Source organism: Dufourea novaeangliae, unplaced genomic scaffold, assembly GCF_001272555.1.
Source record: "Dufourea novaeangliae isolate 0120121106 unplaced genomic scaffold, ASM127255v1 scaffold142, whole genome shotgun sequence".
Taxonomy (NCBI): domain Eukaryota; kingdom Metazoa; phylum Arthropoda; class Insecta; order Hymenoptera; family Halictidae; genus Dufourea; species Dufourea novaeangliae.
In genome coordinates, this window is record NW_015374026.1 from 432,201 (window position 1) to 446,167 (window position 13,967).

General features: G+C 38.3%; 1 protein-coding gene across 2 annotated transcripts in view; it reads left to right on the top strand.

The window, feature by feature from the left end:
- Positions 1–12,724, top strand: part of LOC107189387 (tight junction protein ZO-1) — a 16,457-nt gene extending 3,733 nt beyond the window's left edge. The window contains exons 1-17 of one of the 2 annotated variants that reach the window (XM_015577908.1): positions 1,594–2,076; positions 3,416–3,585; positions 4,136–4,335; positions 4,611–5,042; positions 5,219–5,279; positions 5,430–5,580; positions 5,804–5,955; positions 6,047–6,341; positions 6,424–6,595; positions 6,708–6,933; positions 7,108–7,282; positions 9,179–9,388; positions 10,094–10,435; positions 10,702–10,943; positions 11,646–11,838; positions 11,961–12,373; positions 12,452–12,724. In XM_015577908.1, coding sequence (XP_015433394.1) covers positions 1,966–2,076; positions 3,416–3,585; positions 4,136–4,335; positions 4,611–5,042; positions 5,219–5,279; positions 5,430–5,580; positions 5,804–5,955; positions 6,047–6,341; positions 6,424–6,595; positions 6,708–6,933; positions 7,108–7,282; positions 9,179–9,388; positions 10,094–10,435; positions 10,702–10,943; positions 11,646–11,838; positions 11,961–12,373; positions 12,452–12,455 — 3,549 coding nt within the window. In that variant the 5' untranslated portion in view covers positions 1,594–1,965 and the 3' untranslated portion in view covers positions 12,456–12,724. Of the gene's footprint in view, positions 1–1,593; positions 2,077–3,415; positions 3,586–4,135; positions 4,336–4,610; positions 5,043–5,218; positions 5,280–5,429; positions 5,581–5,803; positions 5,956–6,046; positions 6,342–6,423; positions 6,596–6,707; positions 6,934–7,107; positions 7,283–9,178; positions 9,389–10,093; positions 10,436–10,701; positions 10,944–11,645; positions 11,839–11,960; positions 12,374–12,451 lie in introns of those variants that run through there. The other variant, XM_015577907.1, reaches the window with a different exon arrangement.
- Positions 12,725–13,967: the final 1,243 nt, after the last annotated feature.

Here is a 13,967-nt window from a genome sequence, read left to right on the forward strand (position 1 = left end):
GTGTGTGTGTGTGTGTGTGTGTGTGTATGTGTGCGCGCGCGTGTGTGTGTGTGTGTGTGTTTACAGTGTGGATTCGAACTTGCCCTTGTAGATCCAGATCGAGTTTGGAAAATGGAAGTTCTTGATGATAGAACGACGGAAACACCGTGCGCGAACGAAAAAACTTCCCGATCCCGTCGTTTGCATTATCGTGCAACGTGCAACAAGTGGTTCTCGGGACGAATTCGAGATAACCTCAGTGTCAAGATCGTTTTGTATCTTTTGAATTTTCCAAAAACTTTACGAGAATAGTATATTTATAGAAATGTGTTTTGAGAACAGAAAAGTATTTGACAATAGTTTATTTGTAAAACAATTGTGTTCCAGGATATTTATTTAGAAATAATTTGGAAATCCACTGAAACGCGAAAAATAATTATCGATTTTTTAATTAAGCAGTTACTTCTTTTCTTTTTCTGTTGTTTCTTACGTGTAAGAAAAAATTACGAGTAAAACTACTGGGTCCCTTGACGTATGGTTTTGTAAATTTACAGTATCGCGTAACTAGAAGAATGCATATAGTGGACACTGGTGAAAGATTAGGTGGGGTGCAATCAACAAACTCGTGAGAAAGCCGAGCAAACTAAAATTGTTTTTCCTTTTCTGTTTCGAGCAACGCTGAAGAGGCTCAATTTACAAGTCTTTCATTTACAACGAATATTATACAATATCTATTGCACTACATTTTGAAAGAAAAAAAGAAAGAAAACGTAAAAAACAATAAGTGTTCTTGGAAAATACTCAACCGATAGAGATTCGAGATTTTCAATGGAACAAAAGAACGTGAACGTGGACCGAAGCTATTTTTGAAAGGAAAAGGGGAGAAAAAGAGAAAGAACAGTCCGGAAACTGAGAGATCCTTTCAGGTTCGATCACGATCGAACGAAATTGTATTCAAGATCAGTGTGAAGAAAAAGGTGGCGAGCAGTGAAACATGGAATTAGAACGAGGAGGAAAGTGAAGGCCTGACTACTCGATAGGAAAATGGAATTCCATAACTGGTGTGGCTCGCATTGAATTGTCCGCATGGCGGGTGAAGCAGCAGCACATCGTGGAAAACGCTGCTGTTAGGAAAACTCTCTCATCGCGGAACGAGGTCGAGCTGGATTTCAATGTAACACAGCACATGTGATTGTTATTTAACGTATAGATATTTAATGGAGTAAAAAAGGGGAAGGAGAAAGAAAAATCGTCGGTGGAATCTGGGATGCACGTGGGATTGGACGGTCTTACGCCACTGGCCACCAGACGCCTATGCGTCGGAAAACTCTCATTGTTAGCACAGGAGAACGCTCAACGGCTTCGTGTTGTTTTTCTTTTCTAGAAGCCATATAGAACTGTGATAAATATTATATACGAGTATACGAGTATTCTTTTTCGAAACAACGTATAGTCTGCAGGCAAAGGAAATCTTTAATAAGAAATATACGAATTAAAAACTGATTTTCTCAGAGAATAAAATATGTCGAAGGAAAATGAGAACTTTTCTTGAGAGATAACCGATGGAAATTTCACTGGAACGAATTTTTTACGAAAAAGAGCAGAGGAGAACGGTACAGAATATACAAATCGACGAGATACTCTTATGGATCCTTCTTGAAGCTTAAATAAGGAAAAATATTTTTTTCGATGATCTCGACTTTTATAGCAGTGCAATATTTAAAGGTGAATTGATAATCGATATATCGACGTTATTAAAAAGTGTTGAACGAATTTTTAAGGATATACATATAGATATTATAAATAAGCTGATATTGGGAGCGAACGAAAATGCAGTTATAATTTCGAAGAAGATACACGGGGGAAAAGAGTGTACCTAGTACCTATTCGGGGAACATGTTTCTTCGTAGACGTTAAACAGGGCGGGGGGAAGGGGGGGGGGAGAGACGTCGGTTCTTCGAGACTAAAAGTTCCCGGTTAGCGAGAATGGAGAGGAACGAGAACAATGTCGGCGTTGGAAATTCGGGAAACCCCCCGAATTCGACTTCGACGACGCACACCGGTGTTCTTCACACTTCCGGCGGAACCGATGCACAGGTGGGATTTCAAAATTTGGTGGGAACGAACCAGCCTGTACCGGCTGTACCGCGAAGCACATCAACGACTTCCATAAATACAAAAACTTCAAATTGACATAAAATTTTCTTTATCGTTCGTTACTTTCGGAATTTTTTTTTAGTAACCATTTTTCAATAATAATTATTAATAACATAATTGATTGTTAACGTAATAGCAAATAAGAATACGTTTTAAATAAAGGATTGTTAGTGTTTAAATCAGTAGTCTAAATTGAAATAATATTAGATTTTCGAATAATAATTACTATAATAATAAAAGTAAGTATTATTACTATTTACAATAATAATTATCATTATAATTTAGAGGAGACTTTAGTAGATTCTTACTATAATAATTATTATTCTAAAGTCTGTTATTATTTCACTTTCGTGACACTAACAATCCTTTATAAAAAATATGAACAAGAATTGTTGAAAAGTTGAAAGAATTTCCCTTGGAATTTCTGTACCAAATGGCAGAAAAAAAATTGACTTTCTTTAAGGGTTTTGAGAGTGACACTTGAAGTACAACTTTGAAACATTGCTACGTTGTTCCAATGCCATAAGACATAAGAGAAACCTACTGCAAATTTAATATGATCGGCTCGAAACATTTAGACACAAGCTTCGGTAAATTGTAAATTGAAATGTGGTCCCGGATTGAGTTCGAGTTAACTATTAGGTGTTAAGCAGACGAATCCTCTTAACAAGAATCCGTAGAATTTTTCATCCAATTACTCGTTCAGCTTGTTTCTTCGAATTCCTTCCATCCATCCGCGGAGAGAAGCGGATTCTTCGAGACTTTGCGTGTATCTAGATCACGCGAGGCAATTATCATCATCGTCGTGATTCGTTGCTAGTAAGGTGACAGAAAGATCGATGGTTATGGTAAGTTTTCACGTGACCAGAAAATCTTGATTTTCACTGTAACGACGGTCAATGTTGTGACTAGACTACGGCTGCTAATGTATTTATAGTATCTCTTAAATTGGACAATGCAATAAAGTAAAGGTTTTCATAAAGTTCAACGCCATTTCTGTGTTATTACTAACGTAGTAAAGCGTCCGGTACGAAATTCAAAATTTTGTTCTCGTTTCGATTGTTAGATATTCTTATCTGAAATTGTGAATTTACATAAAATCTGCAGTCCTTGATTTAGTTGTGACTTTTGTCGTCGGGAAAACTAGATGTCCCGTTGTCGTACAGTGTCACGACACCAAAAGTCGTGACTTTTACTGTCACATGATAACCGTGTTCCTCTTTCTTTTCGTTTTCTTTCGGTTTTTTCTTAAAAAATCGGTGGTTTTTACTATTTTCAGAACGGAGACAGGGGATGGGAGGTCCATCATGTGACAGTTACAAGAGTGCCTGGTTACGGGTTCGGGATTGCAGTTTCCGGTGGACGGGACAATCCCCATTTCACCAACGGCGATCCGGCTATAGCGATCTCCGATGTTCTGAAGGCTGGCCCTGCCGAAGGAAAATTACAGTAAAGACATTTATTAATAGATCTGTAACTTTCCGTTTATGTTCGTTATTGTTTATGCCAAGAAATAATTGAATGAAATTTTGTCATTATTTTCTCTTTTGAAATAATTCGAAATTGCACTGATTGTTGCAATAAATCGGATCGAAGTTGTTTAAATAGTAGCGCACACGCTGAGTGAGGCCGGAGCCACAGAGTAGCACACTCGATATGACATGTGTTGTCTATGTAGGTAGTTGTGTTGCTTCCACGAATTTTACTCTCCAATATGTCGAGAGTCCACTGTACTAAACTATTATTATTCAACTAACATCAATTTCAAACTACTAGCAGCTCTTTGCGCGAGTGCCGATGGCTATTTCTTTCATTTAAATTTAAAATGTAAAATAACCGCGCCAAATGAATCAAGATTTTTAGTAAACCTAATTACCTAAATACGCGTGAGCATGCACGGCGCGTTAGGCTTTGTTGGCCGTGAGAAACATTTCGCTAAAACGATCGCCTTGTTCGGCCGAACAATTTTCTGATGGTATTCCACGACTTTTTCTGTTAGAGTAAACGATCGGATAATATCCGCGAATGGAATATCACTGGAGGGCGCCGATTATGGTGCCGCGATCCGCGTCCTCAGGGATTCCGGATCAACGGTTCTGTTGGTCGTCAAACGGCGAGCCGCGTCCAATTCTTCCGGCATTGGGAACTCGAGCCTTCAAAGTCACAGACTGACTCTCACGAGGAACAACAAGAAAGATGGTCAGCAAACTTACCTTAGTTACTAGGAATGGGTTGGAAGCTAATTTTTCAAATTTTCGAAACTCAAATTCGAAACTTTCAAAGATTTCGTATCTCTCGAAACTTTCGAATAAAGATACAAGAGGAATATTTTCTTTTAAGAACTGAAGTCAAACATAACAATACATCTTCCCAACTACTTACCAATCAGAGCTTCCATGGTTATAAGTTATAAGCGAATGTGTTTATTAATCTGGGGTGTCGTTCCTCTCTTAAATTCTCCTTTTTCGTTTTAGACTTCGGAATTGTTCTCGGCTGTCGACTTTACGTGAAAGAGGTGACTCGAGAGAACACGGGCGTGAAACCAGGGGATGTTTTAACGCGAATCGGTAGCGTGGCCACGGACAACATGAGCTTGAAGGAGGCCAAAAAACTGATGGATCAATGCAAGGATAGATTGTCGATCGTGGTGACCCGAGATAATTCTTGCTGTCATGGTCAACTGCAGACGAAGAGCGAAACCGGGGAGTATCTGTCGGGAACGACCAGCTACAGTAGCCAGAACTTGTATGTTCCACCGCCGACGAGACAGCCGATAGAGGACAAAAGCAATCTTGTTCCCAGGGGTCGAGCCAGGGGGCCGTTAATGGATGTCTCTCTTAGTCAGTTGGATCTCCCCGCGACGCCCACTGTTGATCCTCCTAGACCGCCGCCTCCTAGACCAGAAGGTATCATCTCCATGGCATTTTCATTCGCAAGACTTTCCTGTGTAACTCTTTGCTCTGTTAGCACCTCGAGTCGTTATTAGAATCGATTAATGTGTCTTGCAACTTCACACTTGCAGGCAGGCACAGTCGAACTGGACATGGTATCGAGTACCATAATTTTTACTCTTTTGTTGTAGATTATTATGGTACCAGGAGGCAACTTTACGACGAGGATTTAGCACGAAATAAACTTCCAATGTGAGTAATACTTCATACTGAATAATACTCGACAATCAGTCCTTTTAGTTCTCAAGATATTTCAAGTTGTAAAGTTATTTATCCTATGTAGCTCAGTTCCTAAATTCACGCGAATAAAAGCTCACAAAGTGTTATTAACGATTTTACCAGGCCGGATCCACGGTTCATTACTTTCCAAAAAGAAGGATCAGTGGGTGTTCGACTCAGTGGCGGAAACGAAACCGGTGTTTTTGTCACTGCTGTTCAAGCAGGCAGTCCGGCGTCTCTTCAGGGCTTGCAACCCGGAGATAAAATTCTAAAGGTACCCCCGATTATCTTCATACGAAAAACAACCATTCACACCGAATTAACCCTACTATTAGTGGTAAGGTGGGCTCGGATACGACCTCAGCTCGTTTTTCCTATTTTTAAATCGATAAAAAGAAGTTGTTATCTCGAACATAATGGTCCTTACCATTAGAGGGTTAACACTGTTAACAGTGCTCTATAAACCGTCTACGTTCAAGTCGACTGTTGGATTCCAGATAAACGACATGGACATGAAAGGGGTGACGAGAGAAGAAGCTGTCCTTTTCTTGCTCAGTCTGCAAGAGCAGATCGACCTGATCGTTCAGCATCGACGACAAGAGTACGATCAAGTGGTGGCATCCGGAAAGGGTGATTCGTTTCACATAAAGTAAGCGTTCTCGAAGGTTATTAAGGGCTTTTCAGGCCCATTAACGATACCGCGATCTATATGGGAATATACATACATGTACATATCGCAGGACTCACTTCCATTACGAGCAACCCCAAAAAGGTGAAATGAGCTTCCGCAGCGGGGACGTATTTCACGTGGTAGACACGCTGCACAATGGTGTCGTCGGTTCCTGGCAAGTGTTTCGTATCGGTCGGAACAATCAGGAAGTACAGAAAGGTATTATACCGAATAAAGCTCGAGCAGAAGAACTGGCGACCGCGCAGTTCAACGCGACCAAGAAGGAAATGAGCGCCAGTGAAAGCAGAGGTAGCTTCTTTAGAAGGAGACGAAGCAGCCATAGACGTTCGAAGTCGTTGGGAAGGGTAAATGATTCCTTACAACGCTCGGTGAAACAAACAATACATGGTTCATTTTCCATGGTAATTGTTATATCTTTCTTTTCAGGATCACTGGGACGATGTAGTGTTCTCGGATAGCGTTAGCAAATTTCCCGCCTACGAGAGAGTTATCCTCAGGCATCCAGGTTTCGTCAGACCCGTCGTCCTTTTCGGGCCGGTTGCAGACCTGGCCAGAGAGAAACTTTTAAAGGATTTCCCGGATAAATTTACATCGCCCCGTATGTGACAAAACCACCTTTTGACTTATTTATTTATTCAAGTCAATTCGTTGAACTCTGAATGAAATTCTGATTTTTCTTTTCTTTTCTTTTCTTTTCTTTTTTTTCATAGAAATGGAAAACCAATTGGACGACAGCGTTGGAAAGAATACGAAGTCATCGGGCATCATCCGATTGAGTGCCATTAGAGAGGTGATGGACCGTGGCAAGCACGCCTTGCTGGATATCACTCCGAACGCGGTCGATCGACTAAATTACGCGCAGTTCTACCCGATAGTCATTTTTCTGAAAGCGGAAACGAAGCAGATTATAAAGGAGATGCGAGCCGGAATCCCTAAGTAAGTTTTCGTCGCGGAAATTTCAAATTATACATTGATAAACTTACAGAGAGAATTCGAAGGAATAAAAGTATTTTTAGGTTATCATGATCGTCCTTGTAGCATGATAAGTTTCAGGTGACGACGACCTGAATGATCATTTAATTATGGATTTTTTTTCTATTTGCTTCGCAGATCGGCACACAAGAGCAGCAAAAAACTTCTGGAACAATGTCAGAAGCTGGATAAAATTTGGGGCCATGTATTCAGCGCGGTGATCACGTTGACCACACCGGAAGCTTGGTATCGAAAGTTAAGGGAATTGATTGATCGGCAACAACAAGGATTACTGTGGATGAGTCAAACCAAGGTATCGTTTAAATGTTTCGAAATATTTATAATTCTACCAATGAATAGTGTACCATTTGAGCATCTAATCGCGAGGATTCAAAGTTTATAGTTTGATAACAGAAGAGACAGCAAGTCTTTTTTCAAGTATAAAGTAGCCAGGGGGGTTGTTCGAACTGAAATGTGTCGCTTGAATGATGAAAATCTTATTCGAATGGAATCTAATGGAATTTAACGTTGATGAAATGATTTTATGATAATTTATTGTAGACATCATACGGTCGACAAATGGCGTGGGAGCTATGTCATTCGTCCGGTGAACCTCGTGATTTACCTCCACCTCCTGTGCCCCCGTTTTCAAAGGAAACCGCATTTCATGATGTGAACGAAAATGATACTTATCACACGGACAAATTATTTTCATTACCTTCTTATCCGTCTCTAACGTCTGATGTTGTCCGTGAGCAATTTTTCGGCTACATTTGAAGAATCCCGCTTTTCCTACTCAGGGTGTCTTGATTATCAACCTCCAATCAATCGGATCTTTAACGTTATTTCAAGTAAAACGAATGTTTTGAATCTGTTTGCAACGCCTCTTCTTTCTTTATAATTCGTACAAATATTGGCAAGCCCAATTTAGTTTTTCTTTGTTTTTTTTATTAACTATTGAAGATTTTCCATATTTACTGTTAAAGTTCTTATATTATTATATGCTATTAGTAATTCAAGATACTCGAGACACCTTGTTCATTTTATGTTCAATTCAGTTTGCATGACTGCATTTAATAGCTCCAATATGTTTAATACGCTATAAGTATTTAAAAAAGGAAAGTACATAACGGTCAGAATGGATGAGAATTGTATTATGTATTGTGTACATATTTTGTATATTCGATTCAAGTGATATGTTGAAATAAATTTTCAAAATGTGTTACTGGGAAAATATTGAATGGTAGAATCACGAGGATTGAACAAGTCAAAATCGTAATTTCATTAAAAACACCATACTTAACATAATAATTTTAACATCTCATCTCATTCGTTGACGGAACTTAATACATTTTTTTTTTTTTTTTAAATATTGTATACACATGATTAAATCAAAATATAATTATATTTGTTTATGAGCACTAATTAAAAATTTTGAAACATTAAAAAATGTATTGTCATAATGCTGGGTTGTAAATTAAGTCCTTGTGTTTGTAGCTTTTATAAATAATGCTGGAAATGATTTAGAAAATACATATTCTAAATGGTAACAAGAAGTACAGCAACGATTCAGTTTACGTAAGCACAGAGACACAAAGGACTCGGTTTAACACCTAACAAGATAACGGAAATGAACTAATATCATCTTAATCGCATTAATTTTCTAGGAACGTTATCAATCATTCATCCTGCATCTTCATGCAAGACTAACCGAAAAATTAGGTGATATGTTTGGTCTTGATTTTTACACATACGGCTTCCAGAGCTGAGAAACAGCCAAATACATTATTGTCCCGGAATAAAAATCAAAAAGATAATTTATGACCACAAAACTTTCTCGTAAACATTTCTTTTGGTTCAATCTAGTTCTCAATTTATCCTATAATCCACCAAACGCCTCAACCTGATGTAAAAATTAACTTAACGACAAATATTTGTTTTCTGTGCAAAATTTGAACCCTTCCAGACACTGTTCCCGTCATTGAATATTTTTTTTTGCCAACTGCAATAACTCGTATGCTAATAATGTTTTTAAGAAATTTCTTAAAAAGTTGTTACGGTCAGGAAGATCGTGAGGAAAAAGATATGTAGTTGATATTATTAATATACATGAAAAATTTGTAAATATGGGAAAATATGGTCTGGAAGGGACACCAAACAAAGCGTATACCTCTGTAACGTGTTGTCCTCTGTGCCCTGCGGATGATAGCCGGAAGAAGCACTCTCGGATGACTTCCTATTCCCGATGACTTCTCGCCTCTCCTATGCTTCCTCCCCGGAGAGTGACTTGGAACTGAGCCCGGCCCCAACGATGCCGGGCGTTCTTGGTGCCCCGTCTAGATTGAAGAGCAGTTCAGACCCAAGCATCGCGACCCAAGATGACATTGCTGCACCGCCACCGTATTCGACCACTTATCAGGTAAACAGAGAGATACATACCATAATAACGCGTGACTCGAAATACATACAACCCAGTCACGTGGACAGGGGCCTGTTTTCTAATACGTGGATCCCGTTTCAGCGGTGGACGAGAAACACAAAAAAAAAGCAATGAAAAAAGTGTATATGTATGGGTTCCCCGAATATTTTTATATGTAATTTCAATGGTATTAAGTGGTCAGTATCCAAAAGGCGGTGTTTCTTTTCTTTTTCAAATGTTTCTCGAAATTTTCAAGGTCATCGATGTTTTAAATAACATACTATGATATGACGTTAAATGACCTTGAACACCGAGAATGAAAACATCGATGAGTTTGAAAACTTAGAGAAAAAACAACGCTTGCAGGATACTGATTCAAATTACGTATAAAATATTTATCCGTTTTCACGATTAAAAAAGATATTCGGGGGGTCACACTTAAATGAGATACTTTGTACACAATAACTGTGAACGTTTTGATCCTCTTGCGACGCCAAATAGTAGCCATTTTTTTTACAAACTGTCCTTCGAAAACCATTTCGTCCTACTGGTGACACATATACATATGTACGTACATACACACATATATGTATACCTACACGTTTGTTGTAAGATCCTTCTTACGGGTCACAATTTACCCGGCTATTGGTTCGTATTCCGAAGGTTAATAATTTCATTCATCGTTAAATATTGTATCGATTCCAGCAATCCTTCGAACAACCGAAAAGGAGATCGCAAGGTGGAATGGGAGACGGAAAGTACGGGTTCTCGTTGTCAGGACAGGTGAGTAATCAGTCTGGATCGCCGGAATATCTCGGCGGCTCGTTCGAGCCGAGATCGTCGCATCACAGTCCGCCTGATTTGCCTCCACGTGTTGATCGTAACGCGAAGCCTAGCAATCAGTCGGGACGTAACACAATCGGACGATCCGCGCAGGAACGGTTACTGAATAAAACGGACTCGGTGCTGGACGTGGCGAATTATATAAACGCGACGCCCCATAAGGCTAATGCCACTTCCTCGCTGGAAAGAGCTCAGCCGAAAGCGGTAAGAGTTACATACGGTAAATCATCTATGAGTGTTCAAATGCTCCTCGAAAGTGAGCGATCAGACGTCGTCCCCAGTACCAGGCGCTGGATTGCTTCCACAGGAGATTCCCCGAGTGGTGGGGATTACGTCTGAACACTCAGTCCCGAGGAGACTTGGAACACTCATCGATGATTTACTGTATCCAGAAATTTGTACGCAGTGTGACTTCGAGAGTAACAAGATAATTTAATTATTTTCGTGGTTGTATTTCTATGTATACACAGGGAAGCTACGATAGCGTGTCTTCTTACGACTCCTATAATAATACAAATGGGAACGCAAGTTATGGAACACCGCCGGGTCTGAGTACATCGACCGGTCGATTGGGTCCCAATGTACCGGACGACATGAAAAGCAGCGGTGGACCAGCTAGGTCACATGATCCTTACAGATTCACTAGATCGACAGCACAACCGATTCCCAGCAGTCATGATCCACAAACCCGGACTGATTACGCTAAGTACAGGTATGTGTATTCTTAATTTTTTTTTTGTGTTCTAATGGTAACGTTTTTGCGTTACATAATGAATAATTTGGTTTATAAAAAATGATTATATTTTACTTATAAATTTCTTCACTTCTCTTCTTTCTTTATCTGGTGCTTAGAGCGATGGCGCTGAAACCTCGACAGTTAAGAAGAGCTTGTAGAATATATATTTCTAGTCAAGATACATTAGTCTGAATATTCTGTTTTGACGAATTCTCACTAGTCTTGCTTGAAGCAGATATTCAAGCGCATGTACCCCTGTTGCGTGTAAACAATATAATTCCCTATATTTTTTCTTATTTGTGTAGCACTTGTTACAAAAGCCTTATTTAATCCTTTTGGTGCGGCAATACTTTTGACGAATGGGTTACGTGTACTACTATTCAAGAAACGTGTATACACACGTTCATAGCACCGAAAGGGTTAATGAAATTTAATCTTTTAAAAGAAGTTCTTTGATTGACCTTAGTTCTGCTTCTATAATTTCTGCCTATAAAAAATCACTTGTATCTGTGTCAACCATTTTTTTTTTTTTTTTTTTTTTTATACAACTTCATTACTTTATATTTTACTCCACTCGGCTCAATTTCTATAATTTATGCACCTTCCAATATTACTGGATCAAATCTCTGCTGCATCCCTGTAAGCTAGAGAATATTTTGCGTATTATATATTTTGTAGCCGTACAACCGATTACAAGTCGATAACACTGCCCCAAAACAAACCTGGAGGATCATACAAACCGATACCACCCCCAAAACCAAAAAACTACAGGCCACCGCAGACGAACTTGGCGCAACCAGAAAATAATGGAAACGAAGGAAGTAACACGCCCCATCAGCATTCGAAAAGCTACTCCATTGCTACATCCCATGTGAGTGATTGCTTATTTTTCTCATGGAGCATTTATATTCACAGACTCCTTTGTCGCACGAATGCAGAGGAACGTATATAAATTTAAACGTAAATAGGATTTTTTTGAAAATTCTCTTTTAGGTGGAAGGTAATATCAACGCCCAGCGTAACAGTGGTCAGTACTATTACAACATTCCACCGCCAAACCGTCACGATTCGAATTTAGGGAATTCCCATCACAACTTGAGCCACCTTTCCACGCCTGCTCATAATCACAGCTTGAGTCACACGCATCCGCATTGTAGCCCGCCAATGGCGACTCATAGCCACAGTAACAGTGCCAGTCAACTGAGCCTTGGACTCTCTCATAACAGGAACAATGTAAATCACAACGGATATGTTGTGAACAACGGTCATAACGCGACTGCGCAAAATTTTCCAACAAGCCCGGGACATAACAGAGAACCCAGCGCACTGGACCTTGCCGGAAGTAGGGAACAAAGAGGAAGTGCGTTCGAACTTTATCGGAAACCTGTGCATCATTATAACGCGAGGTAAATACCATTTTTTTTTCTCCATTCAGAACTGTCGTAGAAAGGTTATATTTTGAATGAACGTATTTTTTATTACAGCTAACGTGCACAACAAATTTATAGTTTATTCACCGGGCAAGAAAATGAACAAAATCACTTCACCGAACTCTCGAGGTGAGCATTTCAAAGCATGGGGGTTCTGAATAAACGATAACATCATAATAAGTTTAAGAATGACAACGAATAGGAATTTCAGAAAGGAACTCCTACTATAGGAGGGATCAGTTAAGAAGTAGAAATAAATCGAATCTGTTTCGTTCTTTACCACTCTCTGACTTTGTACATATGATTTTAATTAAAAAAATAAAATAAGCATATAACAAACTTTTGCAATAATAACAGTTGTTGAATAAAACTTTTTACATGACGTTTTTACTAATGAAATAAATTATTTTCTTCCCGCCTTTAGTATAAAATTTCGATTAAAGAAGAATGTACAATAATTAATAAACTAGTAAGAAACTATACTTATTCATAGTAGCTGTGAATAGAAGTTTAATTCTTTTACATAATTGATTGCATAACACAGCAAGATTTACTTCTGTACAACGTCAATATACATCGATAACATTAACATTTCTATTATTTTTCTTTAAGAGCCTTGACTAAAATTGACAATGCATCTCCTCTTGGAAAATTTCTCGAAAATTTCCCTATAATATCTCTTAGGATGGAAAAAGAGGAAGAAAACAGTGTTTAACTCTAAATTATTATGATCTTTTTCCAGAAATTCTAATGCACGTAATTTAATTCTTTAAAAACAATACTTATATAACAACTGAAATGAAATTTAACATATTTGACAAAATTTTCAATGCCAATGATTTTAAAACGTTCAGCATAGCTTAATGGTATTTAAAGGAGATCATTTCCAATAACATAAAAAATGTTTTACATTAATGAAAGAAACTTTCACTAAAGATACGATAACATAATCGTTAGTTTTAAATAAACAATTTCAAACTAACATAAATCAAGTCTATTTCATTGGAATTTCTTACTAAGCATACCAACCAGGAGTTTACCTGAACTGTCAACTTACAATAGTAATAATTCCTGATGACTAAATCGACTAGAATCACAAAAAACTAGTACATACTACATACATATACCTTCCGGTAAGCTCTTGTTATAACGAGGTACTGTACCAGTGTTTCCAAAAGTATTTCTAATATAAATACATGTAGACTATAGAGAAAAATAAATACAAAAGCAAAGTCCTAACATCCTCAATAATTTATTCTCAGCGGTGTACATTTAGATATGTAATATTTTATATGTAATCTTTTCAATACGTTGTTCGTTTTTTTTGTGTTTCATTCATAGGTAAATTTAGAACCTCTTTGAACAGCTCTTTCCACTTGAACCCTCGACTAAACTGGGAGATTTCATAATTGAATGAGATACCTATACTTTCTCTAAATTATTATAATTTAGTACATCGTGTGTTTAAGGTATCGAAAGAAATTAAGTAAAGGAAGCGGGAACACTGGTTTTCGATGAACTGATATTAATGTAAAAGACGTTAAGATAGAGAAAATAAAGTCCGTGATTT